This window comes from Rana temporaria, chromosome 1 (assembly GCF_905171775.1).
Source record: "Rana temporaria chromosome 1, aRanTem1.1, whole genome shotgun sequence".
Lineage (NCBI taxonomy): Eukaryota > Metazoa > Chordata > Amphibia > Anura > Ranidae > Rana > Rana temporaria.
In genome coordinates, this window is record NC_053489.1 from 122884292 (window position 1) to 122901582 (window position 17291).

Sequence of the window (17291 nt, forward strand, 5' to 3'; positions counted from 1 at the left end):
GGCTCACGCCCACTTCCACTGACGCCGGCTTACGCCTAGGAAACCCAGCGCAGTTTTGGGAGGAAGTCCTTTGTGAATTCCATGCTTGCCTCTCTGCGCTGCGTCGGCGTAGGGTAAAGGAGATACGCTACGGCGGAATAAATGTGTGCCGCTGTCTGTGAATCCGGGCCTATTTGTATTGTGATATTATACCGCACTTTTGATTGATATCTATACGGAGTAGAAAAATCAATATAAATATATGTGTTTAGTTGTTTCACTCTGATTGTGTGGTGCTGCAGGTGATTTTATTTTTAATTCCATAGGACTTTATAGGGTTTTTGTATATCAACCTTTCTGCTAGCAGCCTCTTCACAGCACGGACCTTATATTAGATATTTTGCTCTAATATACCGTATATCCATGGCACCACAAAGGTACTTTGCTACACTCTTTGCATGTGTTGATGCCTTTTGTATAGAAAAAGTAACAGAGCGCCCACTGTGCCGCCCACTAAATATTGAGATTTATCAGCAATGAAGGGACTGAAGCTGGAAGTTTAGTAGGGAAGCTTTGTGGCACTAGATCTTCACTTTAGGACTGCACACACTGCTATAACAAATATGTCAGCATAGTTACCTTTAACCCAAAATGGTAGGCTTGACATTCCACATTAACAACTATGGAAGGCTAATATAAGAGTACATTTTATCTTTCCTTCACACAGTTTAAAAGTCCTACTATGACTAGAAAATCACCACAAGAACAGAATGCAAGTAATTTCTAATAGGACACTGTTTAAGTTCTAATAACAACAAATTTTCCAGTTAGAATTTTCTTTTTTTGGTCAAAAATTTATAGATACAGTTGTGCTTATAAGAATTTATAATTTCTTGACCATTTTTCAGAGAATATGAATGATAACACAAAAACGTTGGCTGAAGCCACTTGTTTTCAATCAACTGTGTTTACTCTTTTTAAATCAGAATCACAACAGAAATTACCCAAATGACCCTGATCAAAAGTTTACAGAGAGAGAAAGGGGGAGAACTCCGCGATATGGTTAAATATATATATAAATTATAATAAAGCTGCTCCCCTAAAAGTGCTATAGATGACAATTTTAGTAATGTGGGGGGTGTATAATAAGGGCGTGCTAATAATAAAGTGCTATAGTGTAAAAATGAAAGGAAACATTAATTGGAAAGCATTATATGAACTGTATAAACAACAATACCGTAAAATTCTAAAGTGCAAGTGCATGTGTGCTAACACATCAATAAACAAAAAAGTGCAAAATAAATCCAAAAATTGCAGCAATAGTAGCTTAGTGGTAAGCTATTAAAAGTACATTTTTTGATTTATTTTGCACTTTTTTGTTTATTGATGTGTTAGCACACATGCACTTGCACTTTAGAATATTACTGTATTGTTGTTTATATAGTTCATATAATGCTTTCCAATTAATGTTTCCTTTGATTATTACACTATAGCACTTTATTATTAGTGCCCCCCCTTATCATTATACACCCCCCACAAAAGTTCAAATACTCTGGTGATTTTGGACTGATAACATGCACACAAGTTGACACAAAGGGGTTTGAATGGCTATTAAAAAGTTAACCATCCCCACCTGTGATTTATTTGCTTGTAATTAGTGTGTGTGTTTGTGTGTGTGTGTGTGTGTGTGTGTGTGTAAAAGGTCAATGAGTTTCTGGACTCCTGACAGACCCTTGCATCTTTCATCCAGTGCTGCACTGAAGTTTCTGGATTCTAAGTCATGGGGAAAGCAAAATAAATGTCAAAGGATCTGTGAGAAAATGTTGTTAAACTGTATAAAACAGGAAAGAGATATAAAAAGATAGCCAAGGAATTGAGAATGACAATCAGCAGTGTTCAAACTCTGATCAAGAAGTGGAAAATGAGGGGATCTGTTGAAACCAAACCATGGTCAGATAGAACAACTAAAATTTCAGCCATAACTGCCAGAAATTTTTTTTGGATGCAAAGAAAAACCCACAAATAACTTCAGATGAAATACAGGACTCTCTGAAAACATGTTGCGTGGCTGTTTCAAAATGCACAATAATGAGACACTTGAAGAAAGATGGGTTGCATGGTCGAGTCACCAGAAGAAAGCCATTACTACACAAAAGCCACAAATTATTCCGCTTACAAAATGCCAAACAGCACAGAGACAAGCCTCAAACCTTCTGGCACAAAGTAATTTGGAGTGATGTGACCAAAATTCTGCTTTTTGTCCACAACCATAAACACTACATTTGGAGAGGAGTCAACAAGGCCTATGATGAAAGGTACACCATTCCTACTGTGAAACACGGAGGTGGATCGCTGATGCTTTGGGGATGTGTGAGCTACAAAGGCACAGGAAATTTGGCCAAAATTGATGGCAAGATGAATGCAGTATGTTATCAAAAAATACTGTAGGAACATTTGCATTTATCAGCCAGGAAGCTGCGCATGGGACGTACTCCGACATTCCAACATGACAGTTATCCAAAACACAAGGCCAAGTCGACCTATCATTGGCTACAGCAGAATAAAGTGAAGGTTCTGAAGTGGCCATCTCAGTCTCCTGACCTTAATATCATTGAGCCACTCTGGGGAAATCGCTGTCATTGATGTTAAAGGGGGCAATACACAGTATTAAGAACTGGGGAATGTAAACTTTTGATCAGGGTCATTTGGGTAGTTTGTGATGTCATTATGATTTAAAAAGAGTAAACACAGTTGATTGATAATAAATGGCTTCAGCCAAACACTAACCATGAGTGAAAGAAAAGTTTTTGTGTTATCATTCATATTCTCTGAAAAATTGCCAAAAAATTTTAAATTCTGCCACGGTATGTAAACTTATGATCAAATCTGTATATACAGAGTGTTACTTGAACAGGATTTGTCTCGGCTGGATTCTAGCTGCAGTACAGATGCCTCTACTGGGAAAAGGTATGGTGGAGAGCTTATGGTTTGAATTTCCTATCATGTCAGCCATTGAAATATACCAGTGTGTTGTCCTTACAATCGCACCTCATAAAAAGCTTTGTTGTCATCCCAGTGGTGGCTCTCTGCATCCTGAAGAAGGCTTGTAGCACAAACGTTGACACAGTAATTTGTAACCTGAATCTGGAGATCGCTGATGAATTCCTGATATCGCTGGACAGCAGCAATAAACAACGGCCTGTGATAAAGAGATGATCAAAACAAGAGACACTGAATGCCAGTGAGGTAGACTATAACAATACGCAGTAACACATGGTTCTGATCATAACACATCAGTCAGATGCTTACCCTGGAACTGAGCAGTGAATGTCTGTTTGCAGTACTTAAAACAAATGGACTTTCATAGAGTTTTTGAAATTAAGAAAAACTATTTTTACAAAGACTTCTGCTAATTCTCAGCCTTTTTAAAATAAAAATATATCAGAAGCCATAGTGTTGACAAAAAGTAATATATTTAATTTTAACAAATACATCAATAGATAATGATAAAAATGTTACTACTAATAAGGCTTAAGTCACACACTATATTATCAAAAGTATTGGGACACCTGCCTTTACATGCACATGAACTTTAATGGCATCCCAGTCTCAGTCCGTAGGGTTCAATACTAAGTTGCCGCCCCCTCCCCCCCTTTGCAGCTATAACAGCTTTAACTCTTTTGGGAAGGCTGTCCACAAGGTTTAGGAGTGCATCTATGGGAATGTTTGACCATTCTTCTAGAAGCCCACTTGTGAGGTCAGGCATTGATGTATCCCAAAGGTGTTCTATCGGGTTGAGGTCAGGACTCTATGTAGACCAGTCAAGTTCCTCCACCACAAACTCGCTACTCCATGTCTTTATGAAGCTTGCTTTGTGCACTGGTCCAATTCCTTTGGTGGAGGAGGGATTATGATGTGTTTTTTTTCAGGGGTTGGGTTTGGCCCCTTAGTTCCAGTGAAGGGAACTCTTAAGACGTCAGCATACCAAGACATTTTGAACAATTTCATGCTCCCAACTTGTGGGAACAGTTTGGGGATGGACCCTTCCTGTTTCAACATGACTGCACACCAATGCACTTAGCAAGGGGTCCAAAAAGACATAGATGAGCGAGTTTGGGGTGGAGGAACTTGACTGGGCTGCACAAAGTCCTGACCTCAAAATAATAGAACACTATTAGGATGAATTAGAGTGGAGACTGTGAACCAGGCCTTCTTGTCGAACATCAGTGCCTGACCTTACAAATGCACTTCTGGAAGAATGGTCAAACATTCCCATAGACACACTCCTAAACCTTGTGGACAGCCTTCCTAGAAGAGTTGACGGTGTTATAGCTGCAAAGGGTGGGCCAACTCAATATTGAACCCTACAGACTGAGGGCCAGATCCTCAAAAGAAATATGCCGGCGTATCTATGGATACACCGCGTAATTTCAAAGTTCCCCCGTCGTATCTCTGTTTTGTATCCACAAAACAAGATACGACGGAATCTGGGCTCGATCCGACAGGCGTACATCTTAGTACGCCGTCGGATCGGAGGTGCATATTTACGCTGGCCGCTAGGTGGCGTTTCCGTCGAATTCCGCGTCGAGTATACAAATTAGCTAGATAGGCGATCCACGAACGTACGTCCGGCCGGCGCATTTTTTTACGTCATTTGCGTTCGGCTTTTTCCGGCGTATAGTTACCCCTGCTATATGAGGCGTATCCTATGTTAAGTATGGCCGTCGTTCCCGCGTCGAATTTTGAAAATGTTACGTTGTTTGCGTAAGTCGTTCGCGAATAGGGCTTTACGTAGAATGACGTCACCGTCGTAAGCATTGGCTTGTTCAGGTTTAATATTGAGCATGCGCACTGGAATACCCCCACGAACGGCGCATGCGCCGTTAAAAAAAAAAGTCATTTACGTCGGGTCACGACGTATTGACATAAAACACGCCCCCATTACATACATTTGAATTGCGCGCCCTTACGCCGCCTAAGTTACACTAAGCCACCGTAACTTACAGCGGGAAATCTTTGAGGATACAAAAAAAAAAAGGTAAGTTACGGTGGCGTAGTGTATCTGAGATACACTACGCCGGATGGAGAGAAGCGCCGCGCTTCGTGGATCTGGCCCGAAGACTAAGTTCATGTGTGTGTAAAAGCAGACATACCAATACATTTGGTAATCTAGTGTATATATGCGCTGAAAACTACAAATCAAATCAGTTTTCCCCAAAGGTTGTGCCTCAGAAAGGGACTGGCTTTCACTAATTCTGCCCTGTTACATTGAGCTCACAGCTTAATCACATGTAAATTGACTCCGGGTTTGTATATGCATGAGTCATTCATATAGTATGGTAGAAAATGCCTTGCTCTTACTGTCTTGTCTTGCAAGGGACTCATTTACCAGCCGAAAGGAAGCTGTTAGGATCACAGATGCAGTTAATTTATTCTTTCAGAAACACATTACAGCTTTTGAGTTAGGCTGGCCTTACATTATAAAATGTTCTTGTTCCAATTTTCCTTTAGATTTACCAAAACCATGTAACATGAGGTAAAACCTAAACACGCAATCGGGCTTGCCTTTGCACTGCATAGTTGAAGGTAAATCTAAAGGAAATTTAATAAGAAAATAGTATAATTGTATGGCCAGCTTAAATCAGGGCAGATTGTTTACAATGTATCAACTTCAGCACAATGCTGTTTCTCTTTCTCTCTTCATCAGACCACGGGTGGGAGCCCTTCCTCCTACACATATACAAGTATCATGTTTTCTGGTGTCTTTTTGGTATTGCCTGACTTCTGGTAAAGATTGCAGCTGCCATTTTGTCAGGATATTCACTTTTTATTTAACTTCAAGCTCTGCATCATATACAGTGGGTATAATAAGTATTGAACATGTCACCATTTTTCTAGGTAAATATATTTGTAAAGGCGCTATTGACATAACATTTTCACCACATGTCAGTAACAATCCATGTATTCTATACATACAAAGAAACCAAAACAAATAAGTTCAGAAATAAAGTAATGTGTTAAAAAGGGGGGGATAGGGTTGGGACTTTGAATGAGGCATATGATAGACACTACCACAGGGCTCTATTCCTGTAAATGTATTAAAAAGGGGGGAGAGTTGGGACTTTGAATGAGATGCGTTTTTAGCAGTATGCGATTAAATATATATATGGAATATAAAAAATGTTTCCATAATAGCCAGGCTCAAAGTTGCCAACCAAAAAAGCACTAAACCAAATGGATCTATCTAACTGTATGTAATTAAAAACAGAGGTTTAGTTGCATGTATTTACAAATACCTGTTTAAGCTGCAGGCCAAACGTCAAGGCACTCCGTGTACTGCAGTCCTAGCTATGATTTTAAAGCCTCCTAATAAGGAGCACAGGCGTGCTAATCAATAGATAGGGGGCAGGTGGTAACCTAAACCCGCCCCTACCTATAGTTGGTCTGGCAAAAAAGAGCACTGGAATAACAAAAGAAATACAGGAGTGGAACCAAAACATGCCTACCAAACCAAAATACCACCAGACTAAGTGCGGACCACATCAAATTGGGTCAGCTAGTCAAAAAATGACAATGCATAAGTTAACTGTTGGTGGTAGATCGATGGAGGCACTCTATTCCACTCCTGAAAACGCATCTCCATCCCTAAATGGTATTAAAAAGGGGGGATAGGGTTGGGACTTTGAATACGTTTTGGTTCCACTCCTGTATTTCTTTTGTTATTCCAGTGCTCTTTTTTGCCAGACCAACTATAGGTAGGGGCGGGTTTAGGTTGCTGAAGAAAAAGCATATTGAAGCTTGTTTAAAGTTTGCTGCACAACATTTAGACAAACCTGTTAAATACTGGGAGAATATAGTCTGGTCAGATGAAACCAAAATTTTACTTTTTGGATGCCATAATACACACCATAAACACACTAATACCAACAGTGAATTTTGGAGGTGGAAACATCATTTGGTGGGGCTTTTTTTCCAGCATATAGTAGGGGTATTGAATATAATCGTTGCATCAATGCATCGGGATTCGATCGTCCACGATGCGGCATCGATGCTGTAGCTTTAAATAATTGATTATTGAGGATGACGTCATCCTCGCGCCGTGCCGCAGCGCCATATCCTGCCTCCAAGTGGAGCCAAAGCAAGCTGAGGTTTTCGCTCTGTTTTTTCCGCCTCCCTCCTCCTGCTGACGTCATCCCCCTGTGTCGCGAGAGGCTCAGAGGAGACAGACTGCAGCAGAGCCGAGTGAGACCATCCATCAATCACCTTCCCTCTCCCCTCATCGTCCCACCCCCTCACCAGCCAATAGACAGTGATCCCAGGTGGCGTCATGGTGACGGAATGTGGTAGTGAGGAGCCACGCTGTGTGCGCGTTGGCAGGGACATGGAGTGCTGGGGCCAGAGCTTGTGGTGGCTAGAGCTATCCCTGCTGCTAAGAGTGGCGGCGGCAGGCTTACGGAGCACCGAGGAGAAGAGTGGAGCCATCAGTGCTGTTGGTCCCGGAAAGGGTTCAGGGCGGCCGCGGCGTATCCAGCCGGAGGTGTCATGAAGGAGGATGAGGCAGAGCCGGAGGAGAGCCAGAAGAGGGTAGAGCCAGGTGACGGGGCCACTGGGAGGACACTGAAATGACTTGACATGGTAAGGGAGGTGCCAGACTGTATGCAAAATGCAGATAGGGCAATAAAACAAAAAATGGTGTGCAGTGCTTTGCGGTGATAAATGTACAAAAGAGTCTTATTAAGTAGTGAACAAATATAGTCCTGAAATATATATATCTGTGATCTGTTTGAAAGACATCTTCTGTGTATTCAAAGTAGTTCCAGTGCTGAGTGTGCTCTGCTGTGTTCAAATCATTCACCAGAAATCAGGAATGATTTGAACTCAGCAGAGCACACTCAGCACTGGAATTACTTTGAATACACAGAAGATTTCTTTCAATCAGATCAGATTTATATATAAATATATTTCAGGACCATATTTGTTCACTACTTAAAACTTTTTTGTACGTTTATCACCGCAAAGCAGTGCACACCATTTTTTGTTTTATGGTCTATTACAAGTGCTAGCTGCCAACTAATTATATAGCGCCCACTTTATTTTGTTTTTAATGCAGATATGACAGCATGTTTCCCAGCTGGCTGTCAAACTGCCTAATGTTCTTCACAGCCCCTTCCTCCCCCCGCAGGTCCCACTATCTTTCGACCACCCCACCCACCCACATTTTATATATATATATATATATATATATATATATATATATATATATATGTCTCAAACTACTCCTGTTCACTAACCCCAGATCACCTAAACTACACATCAGACGAATATGGCTTCCAGCCCATTCCTCTTCCATCTCCCCATTCAAACCAATGGCCACCGCATAGGTCTCACCCACCTCACCTCCATTCACAGGCTCCAAAACCCCACCCCATGCAGCCCTGAACAATCAGAGGTCCCACCCATTCTAATCTCTGGACCGACCCTTGGATCCTTCAGTTCCTATCACCCCCCCCCCCCCCAGACTCTTCCATCTAATAATATTCCTGGACTCTTCCAGGCTTCCATTTCTATCCTCCATCCTTTTTTCCTTATTCATGGATTCCCATTTTCCTATCCCTGGACTCTTCCATCCTTTTAGTTCCCATCTCCAGACTACTCCATCCTTCCTTTCCTATTCATGGATTCTTCCTTCCCTATCTCCAGACTCCTCCATCTTTCTAATCGTGATGCATTGTTATGCATAGCGGAATCGAATCTAATCGAATCAAATCGTTGACATGATAATCGTAATCGAATCGTGAGACCACCGAAGATGCGCACCCCTAGCATATAGCACTGGGAAACTTTATATAATTGAAGGAAGGATGAATAGAAAAATGTGCCAAGAGACTCTTGATAAAAATTTGCTGCCATTTACCAGGATAAGGAATATGAAACAAGGGTTGACATTTCAGCAAGACAATGATCCCAAACACAAAGCCAAGGAAACTCTCAATTGGTTTCACAGAAAGAAAATAAAAGCTACTAGAATGGCCCAGCCAATCAGCTGGCTTGAATCCAATAGAAAATCTATTAAAAGAACTAAAGATCAGAGTTCATAGAAGAGGCCAGCGGAACCTTCAAGATTTGAAGACTGTGTGGAAGAATGGGCCCAAATCACAACCAAGCAATACATGCGACTAGTTTCTCCATACAGGAGGAGTCTTGAAGCTGTCATTACCAATAAAGGATTTTGTACGAAGTATTAAATAAATTATAGTTAGCTTGTTCAATACGTTTTCCACGTGTCATTTCATTTTATTACACATATCTTAATTTCTGAACTTATTTGTTTTGGTTTCTTTGTATGGATTGCATGGGTTGTTACTGACATGTAGTGAACATTTCAAGTCAATAGCATTTCAACTCAATAAATTTACTTAGAAAATTGGTAATGTGTTCAATACTTATTTTTACATGCTGTAGATTATTAGCTCCTTAGGTGGAAAGCTGTGCCCTGGTCTGTCTTGAGCAGAAAAAGCAGTAAAATAGCTGGTCAGAGGGAGAGAGGTAGGATACTGCTCACCCATACTGTGTACCCACACAGACATTTAGACACTGGGGGTCCTCTGAGGGGAGGCTAAGATAGACCCACCATTTTAGAATGGAGGTGGGAGTTTTAGTACTCTACTTTTTTAAACCACCTTTGGGGGATATTTTCTCCCACTTACTAGTAGTAAGTGGCACAATATTGTTAAACACTGCATGGTACACAGCTCTGTATCCTACTAATTCCTGACCCCATGCACTGCATTTAGAATGCGGTACATTATTATCCTGACCCCTGCACTGCATTCACAGTGTTACACTTTATACTCTCAACCCCTGCAATATATATGCTATGTTACACAATATACTCATGATTCCTGCACTGTATACACTATGTTGTACATTATATTAAGCTAGGGGAGAGAGTCTAAACTAGTTTTACGACACAAGATTTGTGCCATCTGTTGTGATTGCTGATGTACAACCCATCAACAATCATAATAGGTTCTATAACTTATAGAACTAAGCCTATTCTAAATTCATTCTCTGCCCATGATTAAATTATATGCTCTGCCTACAATGTCTTCCTGGATGCAGGAAAAAGGTCCCTGGAAATGGTTAGCAAATATCGGTCCATCCACAATAAATCCTGTCTCCAGCCAAAAATCCAGTGAGTGGGAACAAGTTTGTTGCCTCTGACCCCAGTGGGGGAATACAAAAACTAGTGGAGTGGTATAAACCACTGTCAGAATTTCTAACTCTTCCACACCTTTTTCTAAACAGAGTTTCTCTTTGTTTCAGTCTCTGTTGGATAGATTTTCCATCACTTCCTGTCCGACAGTAGCTGAAAAATGTTGCCTATGTTAGAAGCGCGTTGAAAGCGTTGATGTACATAATACAAATAAAGGTGCTTCCAATACATTTAAAGTAAAGGGTCTAGCGATGCTAGCCCTTAGACTGGCATTTCCTCCTATAGTTGGAAAAGTTTCCTTGCAAAATCTAATCATTGGGACAAAACAACATTAATGCAGACCGACTTGTCAATGAAACTAGGACGGCACATATAGAGAACAGTGAGGAACAGATCGGTGAGGGAGCCTGGGGCACACAATTTACATTCAGCCAGCGTCCAATCTCCTCGGAGCACTATGACTATACAACAAACAATGAACATTTTTAGGCCATACTGCAACTTTGAAATTTATGCCAGTTAATATAACCTGCAAGAATATAAACAGGAAAAACTGCAAAAAAGTGGCAGATATAGAGACATTTCTCATTGCACAAAACAAACAACCTCTTACCAAAAGGTTGGATTTCTATCCTAAATTGAAAAAGTAAAAAAAAAATTAAAATCTAAAAATTCAAAACTGCAGGCAGATACAAAACATTCGTTATGTATTCTGTAACTCCAGCCATTTTTATTAGCCTTAGATGGTGGGGAATGGTTACAAACTCTTTCAGGGTTTTACTACTTTGAGGCCTAAATGTTTCCTTTTATTTCTTATCCAGGAGACAAGGTTGTGACCAAGACAGTAGGGGAAAATGGGAACAAAGACCCTTTGTTACCGTTATAGATTTCTACTCAAAAACATTGTAACCGGGGAAGGAGGGTTGCGCATCTCTCCAAAGGAGCCCCAGACAGCAGTAAACACTTGGCACTAGTCATCAACTCTTCCTCTCTCTATTAAAAACTTAAAAATAAAACATATTGTGGCTGGAGATACAATCCCTGGGATTCAAAAATAGTGGATTAGCCACTCTTTAGAATTTCATTGCACCACCACACCACAAATGTCGGTTCTTGTCTGTAAAGAATTAAACAAAACCACAGGTCCCTGTTTGGCACTGCATATGTCACCAGACAGTTCCAGTGGCCAAGTAATTTTGCTGTGGGGTGGGTGAACCCTTATGAAGAGCTTAGAGATTAGTTTCCCATTAGGTCTGAATAGTGGCTACAAAATCCACCCACTGCTGTCTTCTTTCAATCAATGCCAGTCGGGCTCTACGCACCGAGTATGCCCCTGTGTCATTGCTTGCAAGGACATTGGTGGCCTTTGTCCTATCAACCAATGAAGCAAATCTACTAGAGGTAAGTTTTTTTGTTAATCTGTTGCAGACATCGCAACACATTGAAAAAATGTTGCTTTAACTTTTGAAAGGCTTATATGCACTTGATGCAGAATATTTTATCGAGATCATACTGTGAGAAAAGTGTTGTAAATGCTTTGTTGAATTTCCCTCACTGTACTTTAAAGCGGGGGTTCACCCAAAAAAAAAATGTTTTTAAATTAGATCCAGCATACTAATGATACTAAGGACATTTATTTTCGGGAGGCCATTTTTTTCCATCTGTACATACCTTTATATCCTGATTTTGTCCAGGGCTTCCGGGTTCCGATGACTGCGGGACTGGGCGTTCCTATCCTACGGTTCGATGATTGACGGCTTGTGAAACAGGTCCCCTGTCGCACAACGCGCGTCAACAGATTTCCGTAAATAGCCGAGCTGCGAGTCGGCACTATACGGCGCCTGCGCAGTCAGCTCTACACGGCGGGTGCAGGCGCCGTATAGTGCCGACTCGCAGCTCGGCTATCTCCAGGAATCTGGTGACGCGCGTTGTGTGACAGGGGACCTGTTTCACAAGCCATCAATCATTGAACCGAAGGATAGGAACGCCCAGTCATCAAAACCCTGAGGCTGGGATAGGAACGCCCAGTCCCGGAGTCATCAGAACGCAAAAGCCCTGGACAAAATCAGGATATAAAGGTATGTACAGAGAAAAAAAAATGACCTGCCAAAAGTAAATGTACTTAGTATGCTGGCTCTAATGTTAAAAATGTGTTTTTAGGGTGAACCTCCACTTTAAGTAAATGTATATTATCTTTTTAGAAGCACATACACAGAGTGAATCAATCTAAAGAGGTTTTGTACAATCAGCTATTTTTGTTAATCTAACAAATCTTTATAGACAATTGCAACCAGAATGGGAAGTACAGGGGTCTTACAGGAAGAGGTAGTGAATACTGGTGTCAATATCCTAGCTATACAGTGTGACAGGGTATGTCAAAAATTTAACAGACTTTCCAATATTTTGGAAACGCAACTGATTCACATATAATAGGAGATTTAGTAAAACTCGTTCACACATAATCTGGTGCAGCTTTGCATAGTGACCAGTCAGCTTCTAACTACAGCTTGTTCAATTAAGCTTTGACAATAAAACCTAAAAGCTAATTGGTTACTATTCACAACTGCACAATATTCTGTGTGCACCCGTTTTTGTAAATCTCCCTCACAGAGTCTGTATTTCAACAAGGTAATAATTATTGGATTGTATTTCTTCTTTATGAAGGTGTATTATATATATATATCTTAAATTGGTACATTTACTACAAAACAAAGAGGAAGCTACTGCCAAACACTTCCAATGCCAACACATCTTTAACACAAATAACTTCTTTTTCAAAAGAGATTGGTCAGCCAGAGATGTCCTGCACTGCACATCAACTTAAGGACATCAGCGAACTCAGTTGCAATTGACCAATATTCATCTGATATTTATGGTCAGTGCTACAAAAGGAACGAGGCAGCAGGACACATATGCACTTTCATAAACTATGCAGAAGACACTTATTTTACAGCCATATGTATGGTTTTATCTGCTTTTGAAGAGGTCTATCTTAACTGTTGTTTGCATCAAAGGTGTTTTGCCTACCCAAACAAGTGGGAATGCAAAACCCCCTTAAAGCAAGTCAAGTACAAATCTAAAGGAGGTCTGGGGATCAAATGAAACTGCCAATATTTTTAGAATATATAATAATGTAATTGGACCAGCCATCCTCTTAAACACACATCACATCCCTCTCTAGAACATTATATATTAGGAGAATATGAACGTTGGGATATTTCATGCGTCCCCTCTAAAGATTCACATACAGGACTTTTTGTTTGGTTGCGTACCATATCATGACTGAACCGTAAAAACGTGCTGTGCACTTATTTCATCACTGAGTATTAACAAAATTTCTTCCACATAAATAATTAACCTATTTCCCTGATCAGCTGCTCTACATTACAAGTCATACAAACTATTTATTTTCAAATAATAGTTAAGTCATATATGATGGATTAAATTGAAGGTATACATAGTATCCTATATATATATATGTACAGCGTATTCAAGAAATGTGAAAGATAAGTCTGAAAAGATATATAGTAACAATCAGTATCAATTCATATTACAATAAACATCCCATAATTCAGCTTCAAGCAGAGCCATCTAATGTATTTTAGTTAGTGGTGAGTCAATGCTACCCATAGCCGTTTAATGTATTGTTTATATAATGGTTGATGGTGATGATTTATCCCTTTTTTAACCAAACAAAAGGTCTTATATATGATTTTCATTGAGATGGCACCCAAAAACTCCAAATTCTCATATGCACCAAATGTAATAATGTTATTTGGCTGATATTAAAAGGGTCTAAAATTGATGCCATCCACACACAACCCAATTCTGACAATACTGGCCCCTAAAGAAACAGAGTTTAGTCCCCAATTCCCTGGGGAAGGCATCTAAACTAAACTTGTACACACAATCCGATTGTTGGCAGGGGATTGTCTGTTGACAGACTGTTGTCCCAAAATCTGACCGTTAGTATGCTCCAAGTGTGGCCAACAAATTAAGGGTGGCAGGATAGTAAATTTTCGTCAGACAACGGTCTGTTGTCTGATTTTCGTATCGTCAGTACACAAGTCCATCACACAAAAGTCGAAAGTACAAACACGCATGCTCGGAATCAATGCTCACCAAACATGAAACTAGCAGAAGGGGCCCAAAAGGTGGCGCTCAAGAGCTGAAATTCCTCATAGTATGTCACTACTTTTGTGATTGTTGGCCAACAATTCTGTACCATCAGTATGTAAGATGCTCGGTTGGCCAACAATCGGATCGTGTGCACGAGGCTTTACTCTACACTCTAATTATAAAATAGAGCTGTAAGCAGGGAGAGTAAAAAGAGCATTTGTATTTACCAACTTGAACCACTGAAAAAAAAATATTATGGAGAAGGACAGTCTTGTGGTTTATACAGCTGATTATAATTATTATCGACCATAAAATCATCACTGGCAGAATTACATACATTTTCAAGGATCTTGAATGGTTTACAAACACGTTGTAATCTTTTAAACATTTCCAGCTCTACATGTCTGTCCAGCTTTGTGATCACTGATCTCTATTTCCTAATTTTTAGATGTCCCTTCCCAACACTTACAAGGATTCAGGAAGTCTATACAATCAACCCTACAAGCATATACAGATTACATAAATAAGCAAAATTTCAAATGCAAAAGAGGTGGACTTACTTCTTACTTAGTTTCTCATTGTAGTGAGTGAGATGATGAAGCACATGAAGAGCTGAGGACATGCAAACAAGCACAGTCTTTATGGGAGCTTTGTCTGGGACCTGTATGCTCCATTCTTGCAGTCTACTCAGAATAGACATTACTGACTTGCTGAAGGCTTCTATGAAGCAGATCTTTACCTTTTGTAGAGAATCCCCTCTACATGCCACAACTACTGGGAATAGCAAGTCAAACACTTCTATGATGTCAAAGCAGAACTGATGAAAGAAAAGCATGACAGGTTAATCAAAATAATTTAGTTTTGTCTGTATTATGATCATGAAGTAATACATAGATTTGTAAAAGGCGAGTAGCAAATTTTCAAATGCTGCCGACTACAACCCTCCTCAGCTGCATGCTCTGTCCCTGACCAATCTTATGCACACTTTACCTTTCTGTTTATTTTGTGTTTTAAGTTCTATAGTATGGATATCCACTGGCCCCCGAGCACTCTACTCACTGGAGTGATTACTGTACACACAAGCAACGTTATAATTTTTTTTTTTTTGTTAAACGCAGTTCCAATTGGGACACCTCATTTTTCCCTTTTGCGTGCATAGGATGCCTAAAGCGGAGTTCCAACCACAATTAGCATTTTTTAAATGTATGTCCTTTCATCCTGCGTTTTTATAATATAAATCTGGTCACTTACTATTTTACAATCCGCCGCCGATCCGCATAGATATTCAAAAAAGATAGTTTATAAAACTATATCTACACCGTTGTCATTTTGCTTGTGGGCAATGTGAAGCCTACAGGCACTTACTTCCTGGAAGCCTTGGATGGGGAGTGATAATTGAACAGAGCACTGCATCCTGGGAAATGACACACATTTCCCAGGAGCATTAGAGGGAGATGATGTCAGAATCCTAGGTGGTTTCAAAGGCAGATTTCGTGGGACCGCATAGCAACAGGCATTTCCAGATGAGTAAAAAAAAAAATTTCTTATTTTTTTCTTTTTTAGTCGTAAGCTACAGTTTAAAGCAACATAGTTTTTTTGATGGAACCTCCACTTTAAGTGTGTATTTTAATAACACATATCAATTACAAAACAAAAACATATTGGGCCATCTCCAGTTTACATTCACAGGACAAACATTCAAAGCTTTTAGATAAATGTTGAAAACTATATATATTACTGATCATATCTCTTTAGGGCTCCCGTAACACAAGTTTTAAGGGGGGAAGGCAGGGGCATTGCTAGGTCTACAAAAGAGCACAGAGCAGTGAAGAAAAAAGTCATACGCTTGGGCGGGCATGCATTGGATTTACCCTTTAACAATCCTATAGTTTGGCACTTGCCTTGGCAACTTTTATAGGTCTCAGTTGTTCTGCAATGGTTCCATAGTGTTCATATGACTTGGGGATATTACCAAGGGTCATGTTACATCCAGCATTGGCAGAGAGCTCTTCTGCATCGCTCTGCAGGACTCTAGCCATCACTTCTTCAAGCACAGAGGGTAAATCATGAACCAGGGTGAGTGCCATCTCTTTCAAGTTTTTCCTCCAGCCAAATTTCATGGTAGGCTATAAAGTAAAATACATACCATGATCATATACCATTCACTGCTACAGAAAAACGTTGTCAGCTGACTTGTATTTATACATAAATGGTGATAAGAAAAAAAATGTATATGTTTTCCATGTGCTATGCAATGCTGTGCAATGGACGACAGAACAAATGATGTTGTAATAGATTAATGACATACAGCAAAAATGACCTATTCTACAAATATGTAGAAGAATACATATCGGCCTAAACTGAGGAAACATATATCTTTTTTTAATGGGGATATTTATTATAACAAAAAGTAAAAAATATATTTTTTTTTTTCAAAATGGTCCCTCTTTTTTTGTTTATAGCACAAAAAATTAAAACCACAGAGGTGATCATATACCACCAAAAGAAAGCTCTTATTGTGGGAAAAAAAGGACATACATTTTGTTTGGGTACAACATCGCACGACCGCGCAATTGTCAGTTAAAGCGACACAGTGCCGTATCGCAAGAAATGTCCCGGTCGGGAAGGGGGTAAATTCTTCCGGGGCTGAGGTGGTCAAAAAAAAGTTACATATTTTTTTTGTTTATGTTTTTATTTTAATTATATGGTCACCATATATTGTGACCTATCAGAAATATATTCATGCAGGCTTGTAGAATTACAGAATGGTTCACTTAAAGTCTGCAGTCTTAACTGCAGTCTGCTCACATAATTTGCAATAAAAACATCTTTTCCATTCTGAAGTTTCCCTCCAACCACTTTGCATATTATTTTATATAAACAGTGATTCTGTACTTGCCAAATATGCTGCAGAAATTTCCTTCCACCAAGTCTGGCTGCAGCCATTTTAACTGTGGGCAGCTGAAGATGCTGCCTG

At 39.9% G+C, this 17291-nt stretch overlaps 1 protein-coding gene across 4 annotated transcripts in view; it reads right to left on the reverse strand.

The window, feature by feature from the left end:
- Window positions 1-17291, reverse strand: part of KIAA0825 (KIAA0825 ortholog) — a 559317-nt gene that overhangs the window by 393284 nt on the left and 148742 nt on the right. For all 4 annotated transcript variants that reach the window (XM_040342242.1, XM_040342235.1, XM_040342259.1 and 1 more), the window contains exons 7-9: window positions 16216-16440; window positions 14875-15131; window positions 3028-3178 (exon numbers count right to left, since the gene is read on the reverse strand). In XM_040342242.1, coding sequence (XP_040198176.1) covers window positions 3028-3178; window positions 14875-15131; window positions 16216-16440 — 633 coding nt within the window. The remainder of the gene's footprint in view (window positions 1-3027; window positions 3179-14874; window positions 15132-16215; window positions 16441-17291) is intronic.